The following is a 13701-nucleotide window of genomic DNA, read 5'->3' as shown; positions in this document are numbered from 1 at the left end:
AAGTCGCGCACGTCCAAAAATTGTCGCCGGGCATGAAAGGAATAGCCATGCAACAAAATAATAGTTGCGGGTGACAAAAGAATAGCCGTGCAACAAAATAATAGCCGCGGGTGACAAAATTATAGCCGCGGGCGACAAAATAATAGCTGCAGGCGACAAAATAATAGCTGCGGGCGACAAAAGAATAGATCTTTTGAAAGATTCGCCAAACGGAACTCCATTACTGCACAAGTGTATCCAGGGTTGGACTGGGAAAAAACCCGATGGGCCCCGGCGGCCCAGACTCGACCCGGCCGATGGTGTTCCTCCCCGACGCTTTAAACTTACACACACTCAGGGGAGGACGGTCTGACCCTGAGTGTATCCCCTAAAGGCCATATCTTTGTAAGACAGGTCACTGTTATGTGCACATTTCATAAATGTATCTATACTAGTTTTTTATTGTGTGTTTTCACAGTTTTATTTATACATTTTGTGATATTTTCCTACTGTTTTTACAAATGTATGTAAATAAAAAATTGTATTTTTTTGTATAAATGCTGCCTTATTGGGGGGGGGGGGGATTGTCTGCTGCCTTTTTTTTTGTGAGAGTTGATTTCTCACCGTAGAGCATCATCTTTGTGGAACCTTCTGTAGGGACCCATAGGGTTAAATGCCCTATGGAGTGATATCTCTACCTCTTCACATAGATCCCTTGTTACTGGGCAGAAGCCTATCCTTTATTGGCCCTTATGGTTGTCCACACCCCTTGCAGCCTCATATTGTGTCTAGCAAGGAGGTGTGGCTTCCTCTTTGGCTGCTGGTCTGCTACCTAGTACAACCCTCCATTGAGCCTGGGTGCAGACACAGGCCCCAGTAAGCCATATTCCTTTGAAGTAAAGTCGGGGACAGGGCCCCGTGAATGAGGTAAAGTTAGTCTCAGGACTAGACTCATAGCACGCTCTAGGAGTGTGACTTAGGCAGGGGTATTTAGAAAGAGCAGTTGTTGCTCCAACAAGGAGAATTTAGTGGGTTTAGCCTACCCCAGCCTACCCCAGGCTCTGTCTGCCTTGCTGTAGGGACCACAGTTCAGACACAGGTATCAGGCTAGTATTAACCCCTGAACCACCGTTGGCTGTAGGGATCCAGTCCAGTAAAGGGTATTCAACTGTTGGAACTTCTGGCTATTACCTCACATCTATCTCCACCTGTGGTGCTGCGCTGTTCTGTACTTCACAACTGCATTTAACAACTGTACCATTCTACCTCAATTACTGTGAGTATTGACTGATCCCTGTGCTAATAACATTTGTCTTGGACAATAAAAAGTTAACTATTTCATCTGCAAGAGCTCCTGGCGTCCATTTTCTATTCTAAAATCTGCATTACCATCTAATACACTACACAGTGGCAGGGGGAGGTATAGTTCAACAACATCCTCCAGTAGTTTCTCCCATATAGCAGAGGCCCATCCTGATGTATGAGAGTCCAATGTAACCCCTGCTGTACTACTAGCCTGGTTTTGGTCCAATATAGCCCAAAATAGTGTTACACTTCATTAAGGAAATTTTTTTTCTGCTGCAATCAAAGAAATGTGAACACTCTATGAAGCTCACTCATAGTCCAAGGGATAGAATGCTGCTGCAGAACTTTTTTTTTGCCAAAATACCAATGCGCCATCCTACCTTTTTCGCCTGCGACTATTATTTTGACGCGGGCGACAATTTTTGGATGTGCGGCGAATTTTTGCATCCGTTACGCGAAACAATCCGCCAATGGCGAAACACGGAAATTCGCTGTGAATCCATGCCTGGTGAAACATTTCGCCCATCACTAGTGGCAGATCTTTATATCTTGTTTTTAACTCCTTTTGTTTCAAACCCCTGTGTTTATAACTCAATTTAGAGAGCACCCACTTACAGAACAGCTAACCACTGGAGTCCCAGTGGTTCTATTTATACTGTCTGTTCAGGGGCAACTAATCAAACCCCACCCACTTCAAACTGAGGGAAATGTAACTACAATGTAACGTGATTTCTGGCAAACTTGCCGTAAGCCTCTTTTTTAATAAAAAGATACTTATCCTTTTTTGTTGGTTGCATTAACCAGCCACCATCGCCTCTGTCCATAATGCATCTATGTCATTTGTTAGGCCTCGGCCCCTTCTACTGTGTCTTATTTGTGGAGTCTTTGTTGATATGTCTCTGTCTTTATTGTCATGAACATAACTTGCCCTCTACCCAAGTTCCCCTGCCCCACTTACCATGCCTTTTGCCTGTTAGCTGCAGCCTAGTGGGCACTTAATAATATGAATAGGGATGGGCGAAATGTTTCGACAGGCATGGATTCGCGGCGAATTTCCGTGTTTCGTCATTGGTGGATTGTTTCGCGACGTGCGACAAAATAATAGCCGCGCAACAAAATAATAGCCGGGAGTGTCAAAAGAATAGCCTTGGGCAACAAAAGAATAGCCTTGGACAACAAAAGAATAGCCTTGGACAACAAAAGAATAGCCTTGGGCAACAAAAGAATAGCCTCGGGCAACAAAAGAATAGTCGTGGACGACACGACATTTTTTGCCGTTTCGCGGATCTTTTGAACAGATTTGCTCATCACTAAATGTGAATAAAGCACTGTGCGCACTGGCAGTTTGTGTGGCAGAGTATAGGGGGCTAAACAGGAGGCACAAGAGAAAAGCAAAATGAAGAATAGCATAATAAAGTAATGCGTCTTTAATGAGTTCCTGCCTCTGACTTTTTAGGGCTCTGGTACACGGGGAGATTAGTCGCCCGCGGGAAAACTCCCTGCTCGCGGGCGACTAATCTCCCCGAGTTGCCTTCCCCCTGCCATCCCACCGGCGAACATGTAAGTCGCCGGCGGGATGGCAGACGCGGCGGCGCGATTTCGCGCAAATCGCCGAAAAAGACTCGCGAGGCGATGTTGCAAAATCAGCTCTCCGCCTGCAACAACAGGTCAGTCATTAGCTACTTCTGCTACATTGCTTCAATAGTCAGAACCACCAGTGCATGGAACAGCCAGGGGCAGGCAAACACGGCTTTCAGCGGCAATAACGTTTATACGTAACCTTAAAATCACTGTAAGTAGAATTTGTGGAGGAGAACAGAAAGGGAGGGGAAAGGGGAGGAGAAACCGAGCGTAAATGAGCGGATGGAGGAATCTGAAAACAGAAAAGGAGAAGGGAAAGGGGAGGAGAAACAGAATGTGAGGAGAGGAGACCTAGAAAGGGAAAGGGGGGGGAAACCTAGAAAGGGAAAGGGGGAGGAGACCAAGAAAGGGAAAGGGGGGGAGACCTAGAAAGGGAAAGGGGGAGGAGACCTAGAAAGGGAAAGGGGGGGGGAGACCTAGAAAGGGAAAGGGGGGGGGGAGACCTAGAAAGGGAAAGGGGGGGGAGACCTAGAAAGGGAAAGGGGAGGAGACCTAGAAAGGGAAAGGGAATAAAATACAACACTGTGAAAGGGAAAATTGCAGGGGGAAAGTACCAACCAACTGGGGAGGGAGCTCTGAAGGAAAACAATAACATTAAGAAGAGTGAAGTAAAGTAGAATGAAGTGGGACAGGAGAGAGAGAAATAAGGGAAAGGGGTAACAGAAGAGACAACAGACAGGAGTAGTACAGGAGAGTAGTACAGGAGAGTAGGGTACAAGGGACGAAAGGAGATGAAGAAAAGAATTATGAAGGGGGGGAAGATGGGAGAGGGGTAAGTGCAGGATGAGAGCGGTTGGGGCAGGAAGAGAGAGCTGCCTGGAGAAGACACAAGAATAACAGAGGAACCTAATGAAGAACTAGGATATCCTACAAACCTACCAACCTGTCCATAGGAAAGTAAGTGGGGATGTAATGATTTATAGGTGGGATTAGCACAGCGCAAACTGGCTTAGAGCCATAGTATGTGCAGGCAGGGGTGCTGATGGGTGCTGATGGGTGCTGTGTATACACGTACATAGTACGGCAAGATGGTGTCAAGCAAATGGGGTATAACTGTGGGATAATGTATATAGTAATGCAAGATGCATCTGGGGCTGTAACTGTAGGCTAGTGTGTATAGTAAGGCAAGATTATAAATGGGGACGTAACTGTGACAAAGCACACATATATGGGAAAGGACTTGAAATAGTATGTTTAGTAAAGCAAGATATGGAAAGTACAGTGATTAGCATTGCTGTCATGCAGCATTGGGATTCAAGGTTCCATTCCAGCCAGGGCGCTATCTGCAAGGAGTATATTCTCCCCCGTGCCTGCACTATGGCTGGTAGGTTAATTGGCTTCTGATAAAACTGCCCCCAGTGTGTGTGACAGTGATAGGGTCTTTAGATTGTAAGCTCCACTGGGGCAGGGACTGATGGGAATGTGACAGGGACCTTAGATTGTAAGCTCCACTGGGGCAGGGACTGATGGGAATGTGACAGGGACCTTAGATTGTAAGCTCCACTGGGGCAGGGACTGATGGGAATGTGATAGGGACCTTAGATTGTAAGCTCCACTGGGGCAGGGACTGATGGGAATGTGATAGGGACCTTAGATTGTAAGCTCCACTGGGGCAGGGACTGATGGGAATGGGATAGGGACCTTAGATTGTAAGCTCCACTGGGGCAGGGACTGATGGGAATGGGATAGGGACCTTAGATTGTAAGCTCCACTGGGACAGAGGCTGATGGGAATGTGATAGGGACCTTAGATTGTAAGCTCCACTGGGGCAGGGACTGATGGGGATGGGATAGGGACCTTAGATTGTAAGCTCCACTGGGGCAGGGGCTGATGGGAATGGGATAGGGACCTTAGATTGTAAGCTCCACTGGGGCAGGGGCTGATGGGAATGTGATAGGGACCTTAGATTGTAAGCTCCACTGGGGCAGGGACTGATGGGGATGGGATAGGGACCTTAGATTGTAAGCTCCACTGGGGCAGGGGCTGATGGGAATGTGATAGGGACCTTAGATTGTAAGCTCCATTGGGGCAGGGACTGATGGGAATGTGATAGGGACCTTAGATTGTAAGCTCCACTGGGGCAGGGGCTGATGGGAATGTGATAGGGACCTTAGATTGTAAGCTCCACTGGGGCAGGGACTGATGGGGATGGGATAGGGACCTTAGATTGTAAGCTCCACTGGGGCAGGGGCTGATGGGAATGTGATAGGGACCTTAGATTGTAAGCTCCACTGGGGCAGGGACTGATGGGAATGTGATAGGGACCTTAGATTGTAAGCTCCACTGGGGCAGGGACTGATGGGAATGGGATAGGGACCTTAGACTGTAAGCTCCACTGGGGCAGGGACTGATGGGAATGTGATAGGGACCTTAGATTGTAAGCTCCACTGGGGCAGGGACTGATGGGAATGTGATAGGGACCTTAGATTGTAAGCTCCACTGGGGCAGAGGCTGATGGGAATGTGATAGGGACCTTAGATTGTAAGCTCCACTCGGGCAGGGACTGATGGGAATGTGATAGGGACCTTAGATTGTGCTTAAAGTGCTGCTGAATATGCCAGTGCTATATAAATAAAGGATAAAAACAAAGTGGTATGAGGGGCAGCGCCGGATTTCTAAATAACGCGCCCCGAGGCCGCCCCCATTCGGCGCCCCCTACCGCCCCCACCCGCCGTGCGAGCGCGCATGCGCAAACCACCTCCTCCTCCCCTGCCGCCGCGCTGACGCGCATGCGCATGCGCCAAAGTTAAAACTCCCATACGGAGCAGTGGGGAGAGGTCCCCATTGCTCCGTATGGGAGCAAAATTTTAAAAATTTGCGTGCGGCGGGGCGGCGTGCCGCCCCTATGTTTATGCCGCCCTAGGCCCGGGCATTTGTGGCCTCGCCACAAATCCGGGCCTGATGAGGGGAAGGGGCAGTAACTGTGGGACAGTATGTGTATTTTTATCTTTATAGTGCCACTTGTGCACATGGAGCCCTTAGAGCTTACAGTTTAGTAAATAATCTGTATAGTGAGGCAGCATCAAGCCCTAGGCAAACTATTACTGACAGCTGCAGAGTGCTGGGAGTTGCAGTTCAGTGACAGCTGGAGCAGTGCAGGCTGGAAGCACACCACGACCAGAGTTTAGCCCAATCTCTTGCTCCATTAAGGACAACCTGGCCATAACTAACCCAACTACAGCTGCACAATGGACTCCAAGGAAAGTCCCACAATTCCTCCTGTTCTGATCGGCAGGGAGAGCCTTCTGGATGGAAAGCAAACAGTGAGATCTGGAAAGTGAAAGTGAAACTGGCAGGAAAATCCAGCAGTGTGAGAGCCAGCCCCTTATTTTCATTACATCATCAGTCAACTTACATATATAGTACATATAGCTGGCAAAATGGGGTCCCAAGCATCATTATCCTTCTGGAGTCACCATGGCAGGTACGTGCTCCTCTTCTCTCCTTAACTTTACTCCAATGCACTTATATAATGGCTGACTGGATAGTGCACTGCACATCTATAGGCACCTACAGGGGGACTTCGCTTTGGTATTCACATTTTTAATTCAGTTATTTGCTCTTTTATTTCTAAAACAATACCTGGTTGCTAAGGGCAGTGATGGTAGCAACCAAATGGCAAAACAAAAAAAAATGGAAAACTGAAAGCATGCAACAATTAGGAAATTGAAGATCCCCTTAGAATATTGTAGCATGTATCATACTTAATCTACTGATTTATTAATATTTTTTACCCCCCAAAAAAATTGTGGGGGGGGGGGAAGTAAAAACAGTTTTTTGCAATTTACTATTATTTGCAACGTTCTTTTACTGTAGCATTTTCCTGCTGGGGAATAAAATATGAATGGTGGATTAAATGGTTTTTGAATTGGAGTTTTTTTTCAAATGAAATTTAAACTAAATTTTTTTTTGTTTGAAAAATTTGAAAAATAAAATTGCAGGAGCGTTGGAAACTTTTTTGCCAGATTCTAGCTGCCAATTTTTTACATTTAAATTTAGATAGATTTTTGTTCCATAGGTCCCTTATTTAATTTGATTTCATTTCATTATTATGGGTTTATTTATTCATTTTCCAGAGTTTATTTTTTTCTAATTTGAATAAGCTTGCATTTTAAAAAACACTCAAATTCTTGCTTATTTATTAATATGAAAAACTCATTTGCATAAAAAAAAAATCAAATACAGGTATGGGACCCATTATCCAGAATGCTCGGGACCTGGGGTTTTCCGGATAAGGGATCTTTCTGTAATTTGGATCTCCATGCCTTAAGTCTGCTAAAATATCATTTAAACATTAATTAAACCCAATAGGGCTGTTCTGCCCCAATAAGGGGTAATTATATCTTAGTTGGGATCAAGTACAGGTACTGTTTTATTATTACAGAGAAAAGGGAATCATTTAACCATTAAATAAACCCAATAGGGCTGTTCTGCCCCCAATAAGGGGTAATTATATCTTAGTTGGGATCAAGTACAGGTACTGTTTTATTATTACAGAGAAAAAGGAAATATTTTTTAAAAATGTGAATTATTTCTTTTAAATGGAGTCTATGGGAGATGGCCTTTCCGTAAGTCAGAACTTTCTGGATAACGGGGATAAGGGGTCCCATACCTGTACCTTGAATTCTCGAGTTTACATTCAAACGCTCATAAATCACCCCCTTATTGTTATGGTGGACTAGAGACCTTGCTCCTCTTTGCAGTTATTTAGAATGGCGGTGGGTGAAAGCTATGTTTTTATTGCTAGGCTAAAGTCACATAGGCAGGTAGGCAGCCCAGCATGGTCCTGTATGATGGAACCAGCCTTGATTGGCTTATCTTTACACTATGGCCATAATCAGTGATATTTCAAGTAATAAGAATCTACATGGTAGGCCCATGCCCCATAGGAAAGAATGAAGCAAATCCCTATCAAGGTACAGTGAGCCGCTACTAGTCTCCTATTAACAGAAACTTTCTCTATGAAAATGTATAACCATTTTTGATTGGTACATTAATGTTGAGAATTAGAGATGCACCAAATCCAGGATTCCACCAGATCCCCTGTGCCTAGTCAGGTGACTTTAAAGCAACTGAACTATTGGAGGGGCACATTCATGCAATTTTTGGAGATTTTGCCCAATTGTGAACATGAATATTAGAGATTTAGACATTTTGGCAGTGAGACTAACGTTTGTTTCCCTCTCTCTCATAGGTTCTTGGGTACTTCAAACACTCTCCCTCTGCGTTTTGTTTTTGACAATATCAATCCCCAGGGGACAGTCTCTTGAGTGCAACCATATATACATGAGCCAACATCACTGTAACAAGGAGGCCCTGAAGCACCTTGTAAACATGGTAATTATCACTTTATGGCATTGTTGCATACTGTATAGTTCTAGAATTAGTGGTGCCCCCGGGGCCGGGGCAGAAAATTAGCAATTGTCTTTTAATCAGTCATATAGCAGCTGAGTATGTTAGAGATGAAAGTTTCCTTTATTGACTAAAGAACTATCACTTGTAGGTGGAAAACCCAGAATTGACATTGTCTTTATCTTGTCCGCTTTTCCCCCCAGCAAAAGATGTTGCATCCTAATTGCAAAGACCAATGGAAAAACTTTCGTTTCCCCAAGTTTCTGGACAAAATGAAACAGGTAAATATATAAACAACTCATATATATATAATTATATAAATATAATTATTGACTTAATAGGGAGCATTCTCATACCCTGATGCAGTGAGCAAAGTGCACCTTTGGACCCTATCGCCATGTTTTTTCACCATTTTCCCCCAGAAGTCATGCAACATTGCACAAGCGAGTACTGAAACAGATGCAATTGCACTGCGTCTGACTCTTGTGCACTGTGTCTGGCACAGCTGAGCCCCCCTATTGAGTCAGGGGGCTCAGGGTACCCTAAAAGTTCCACCTGGCCAGGAGGTGATGGTAACGCTAGGGTTTGCACTTAGCTGTTCATCAATAGACGCAGCAGTGCTCAATTTGGAACGGAAGGCATGAAGGGCTGATTGCCTGAAATAAGCGCAATTATACAGAAGTGCGCAGAGTGCAATTAGACGCAAGTACCTGAGAATCTGAACAAGAATCTGTCCTGTTTCGCTTTGCCATAAAACTTCTGAAACAACAAGAAAATTTGCGAAACGCCGAAACGCATTTGTCGTGCGACTTTTTTGTCATCCACGTCTTTTTATGTCGTCCTCGTCTTATTTTTGTCACCTGCATCTTTTTTGACACAACCGCGCCCAATTTTGACGCGCAACAATTTTTTCCCCTTGCAAAACAATTCGGAAAATGCGGAAATTCGCTGCGAATCCATGCCTAGCGAAAAAAATGAGCTCATTCCTATTTTAGACCCAACTCGCTGCAGGAAAACGTGCAAGTTCATTAGTCATTACTGCCAATTAAAACCCCTTGCCACACCCCTTGCCACACCCCTTGCAAATACTGACTTGACCTGGCAAAGTTTTCAGCACAAATCTCAGTCTTGTTGTCCTTAAAGAGATGGTTCACATTTACGTTACCTTTTACTATGTTATATAATGCCCAGTTCATAGCACCCTTTCGGTTGGTCTTCATTATTTATTTTTTTATAGTTGCCTGGCTCTTTTTCCACCTTTCAAATGGCTACAGTTTTATTGTTATTGTTACAATTTTATAACTCATTTTTCTATTTAGATCCTCTCTAGTCATGAGCGAATCTGTCCTGTTTCAATTCGCCGATAAATTCCCGAATCTTCGAAAAGATTCGCAAAACGGCAAAAATGTCGTGCGGCAAAAAACAATTGTCGATGCGTGCGACTTTTTTTGTGACAAGCGTAATTTTTTTTAAGCGAGTGACGAATTTTTTTTACGCGAATTAAGTGAATTTTTCCGTGCCGAACTTTGTTGCCCATTTTGCCAAAAAAATCCGCCAATGGCGAAATGCACAACTTCACCACAAATCCATTTCTGACGATGATTTCGACCCTTACTAATCCTCTCCTAATCATATACCAGTCTCTCATTCAAACCACTGGTTGCTAAGGTATTTTGAACCCTAGAAACCAGATAACTGGAAAGGTGCCAAACAAAAAAAAAAAAACAAAGTAATAAAAAATGAAGACCAACTGTCTCAGAATATTACTCTCTACATCATAATAAAGGTTAATTCACAGGGAAACACAGTTTGTGTATTGATTATAGTTTTAGTGTTAAGAAATAGACATAATTGTTAATGTTTTGGGGTCTCTACATTGCTCTTTTCTTTTCCTTCCCAGGTTCCTAAGGTTATTTTACTGGAAATTGTCCACGAGTCCAGCAAACTTTTCAGCAGTCAATTAGTTATGTCTACAAAGGACAAACGTATTACCAAAACAATATCTCAGCTACTGATGGTGCTACATAAAAGCTCCACAGACTGGGCTCAATGTGTGAGTATGGGGTACTGGAAATAATAACTGTTGGGAGGAACAGCTTAAAGGATAAGTAAACCTTTACAACAAATTGATGAGAGTGCTATTCTAAAAATTTGCAAAAGTGCTTAGGATATCATCAATTTTACATCAACTTAGTGTAAAGGTTTAGTTACCCTTTATACTAATTGCCGTCTCACTGTGAAGCCTCATGTATTCGTCCTATTTGTATCAACAGGTGGCGTCGTCGACGCATAAAGTGCCGAAACTAAAAAAGAAAATCCGACAAATAAAGAAATATTTTGGCCGGATGGAGGCATACCTAAAGAAAAAGGTACAGCAGCAAAATGGACTTTCTATTATTAACATGGTTTATAGTGTGTATCAGTTTAAGTCTTTATCTGATCCCAACTAAGATATAATTACCCCTTATTGGGGGCAGAACAGCCTTATTGGGTTTATTTAATGGTTCAATGATTCCCTTTTCTCTGTAATAATAAAACAGTACCTGTACTTGATCCCAACTAAGATATAATTACCCCTTATTGGGGGCAGAACAGCCCTATTGGGTTTATTTAATGGTTAAATGATTCCCTTTTCTCTGTAATAATAAAACAGTACCTGTACTTGATCCCAACTAAGATATAATTACCCCTTATTGGGGGCAGAACAGCCTTATTGGGTTTATTTAATGGTTCAATGATTCCCTTTTCTCTGTAATAATAAAACAGTACCTGTACTTGATCCCAACTAAGATATAATTACCCCTTATTGGGGGCAGAACAGCCCTATTGGGTTTATTTAATGGTTAAATGATTCCCTTTTCTCTGTAATAATAAAACAGTACCTGTACTTGATCCCAACTAAGATATAATTACCCCTTATTGGGGCAGAACAGCCCTATTGGGTTTATTTAATGGTTAAATGATTCCCTTTTCTCTGTAATAATAAAACAGTACTTGTACTTGATCCCAACTAAGATATAATTACCCCTTATTGGGGGCAGAACAGCCTTATTGGGTTTATTTAATGGTTCAATGATTCCCTTTTCTCTGTAATAATAAAACAGTACCTGTACTTGATCCCAACTAAGATATAATTACCCCTTATTGGGGGCAGAACAGCCCTATTGGGTTTATTTAATGGTTAAATGACTCCCTTTTCTCTGTAATAATAAAACAGTACCTGTACTTGATCCCAACTAAGATATAATTACCCCTTATTGGGGGCAGAACAGCCCTATTGGGTTTATTTAATGGTTAAATGATTCCCTTTTCTCTGTAATAATAAAACAGTACCTGTACTTGATCCCAACTAAGATATAATTACCCCTTATTGGGGGCAAAACAGCCCTATTGGGTTTATTTAATGGTTAAATGATTCCCCTTTCTCTGTAATAATAAAACAGTACCTGTACTTGATCCCAACTAAGATATAATTACCCCTTATTGGGGGCAAAACAGCCCTATTGGGTTTATTCAGTATTTAAATGATTTTTAGTAGACTTAAGTTATGGAGATCCAAATTATGGAAAGATCCCTTATCTGGAAAACCCCAGGTCCCGAGCATTCTGGATAACAGGTCCCATACCTGTACAGGTATGGTACCCATTATCCAGAATGCTCGGGACCTGGGGTTTTCCGGATAAGGGGTCTTTCCGTAATTTGGATCTCCTACCTTAAGTCTACTAAAAAAATTATATAAACAGTAATTAAACCCAATAGGAGTGTTTTGCCTCCAATTAGGATTAATAATATCTGATTTGGGATCAAGTACAAGGTTCTGTTTTATTATTACAGAGATAAAGGAAATCATTTTTAAAAATGTGAATTATTTTGATTACAATGGAGTGTATGGGAGATGGCCTTTCTGTAATTCGGAACTTTCTGGATAATGGGTTTCTGGATAAGGGGTCCGATACCTGTACTAAATGACTTTGCTGGTTCCCCAAATGTGTGTTGTTTTACCTCACTAACCAACTCTTTCTTTCTCCAATTCAGGGATACAGTCACTGTGCTTTGGCTGCGGTTATAAATGAAGTGGAAAATCTCATGAAATTTGTTGCCAGACACACAGACATTCTGCTGAAGAAAGATCTGTTCTGAAATCAGTCCCAGTACCCCAGAGAGAAGCCGTACTGACACTAAACTACACACGACCAACGACTGACATGAACTCGTTTTCAAAATGTTTCTAAAATAATTATCTGTATTTGTAATTTTTTATTTATGTATTTTATTATTTATGTAGACGAGCCATATTGTGCCAAAAAACTCAAACCTCAGATGTATATTTATATATTTATGTATTTTATTATATTTGAAAATGTTTGGTTTTTTTTACAATAAATTATTCAATTTTTTAAACTGCATCTTCTGTCAAATTTTAAATCTGGATTGATTAGGATAGGGCAGGCAGCTAACAAGCCTTAGGCAAGAGGACCTACATAATGGGACCAACAGGACCTCCAATGGGAAACCTCCTGTGGAATTGTCAAACTAAACAAGGGGTTTGGATATCTGAATGCTTAATCCAGAAATAACCAAATCCTTTCCAATGGATGAAGTATTGTCTGGAACCCCTGGAAAGTCTTGAGCGAGAATTCTTGTTGACCATCCACAATTCAACAATGCAAGTGACTTGAACTTGCCCTGATGGGGCCCACAGGACCTCCACTGCCAGGAAACCTCCTGTTGAATTCTCACACTAAGCAAGAGGTTTAGACGTCTAAATTAGTGATGGGCGAAATGTTTCGCCAGGCACGGATTCCGCTTTTCGCCATTGGTGGATTGTTTCGCGAAACGGATGAAAAAATTTGGCGCACGTCCAAAAATTGTCGCCCGCGTCAAAAGAATAGTCGCAAGTCAAAAAAGAATTGTCACGGCATCAAAAGAATAGTCGCGTGACAAAGGAATAGCCGCAGGCGACAAAAGAATAGCCGTGCGACAAAAGAATAGCCACGGGCGACAAAAGAATAGACGCGGGTGACAACAGAATAGCTGTGCGACAAGAGAATAGCCACGGGCGACAAAAGAATATCCGCGGGTGACAACAGAATAGCCGTGACAAAAGAATAGCCACGGGCGACAAAAGAATATCCGCGGGTGACAACAGAATAGCCGCGACAAAAGAATAGCCACGGGCGACAAAAGAATAGCCGCAGGTGACAACAGAATAGCTGTGCGACAAAAGAATAGCCACAGGCGACAAAAGAATATCCGCGGCTGACAACAGAATAGCCGCGACAAAAGAATAGCCACGGGCGACAAAAGAATAGTCATGGGCAACAATTTTTTTTTGACACGCAACATTTTCGGCAAAGATTTTTCTGCAAAGCGAAACGGGACAGATTCGCTCATCACTAATCTAGATACTTAATCCACGACCAT

General features: G+C 42.8%; 1 protein-coding gene across 1 annotated transcript; it reads left to right on the top strand.

The window, feature by feature from the left end:
* The first annotated feature begins 7527 nt into the window (after positions 1 to 7527).
* On the top strand, positions 7528 to 12628 carry LOC116408033 (interferon omega-1-like). Its single transcript, XM_031894765.1, has 5 exons — positions 7528 to 8262; positions 8481 to 8558; positions 10178 to 10330; positions 10551 to 10646; positions 12313 to 12628. Exons 1-5 carry the CDS (start codon positions 8056 to 8058, stop codon positions 12415 to 12417), a joined length of 639 nt encoding a protein of 212 aa, XP_031750625.1. The 5' UTR covers positions 7528 to 8055; the 3' UTR covers positions 12418 to 12628.
* Positions 12629 to 13701: the final 1073 nt, after the last annotated feature.

This window comes from Xenopus tropicalis, chromosome 10, assembly GCF_000004195.4.
Source record: "Xenopus tropicalis strain Nigerian chromosome 10, UCB_Xtro_10.0, whole genome shotgun sequence".
Lineage (NCBI taxonomy): Eukaryota > Metazoa > Chordata > Amphibia > Anura > Pipidae > Xenopus > Xenopus tropicalis.
Note: the sequence above shows the minus strand (reverse complement) of the source record. Positions and strands in the feature narration are given on the sequence as shown.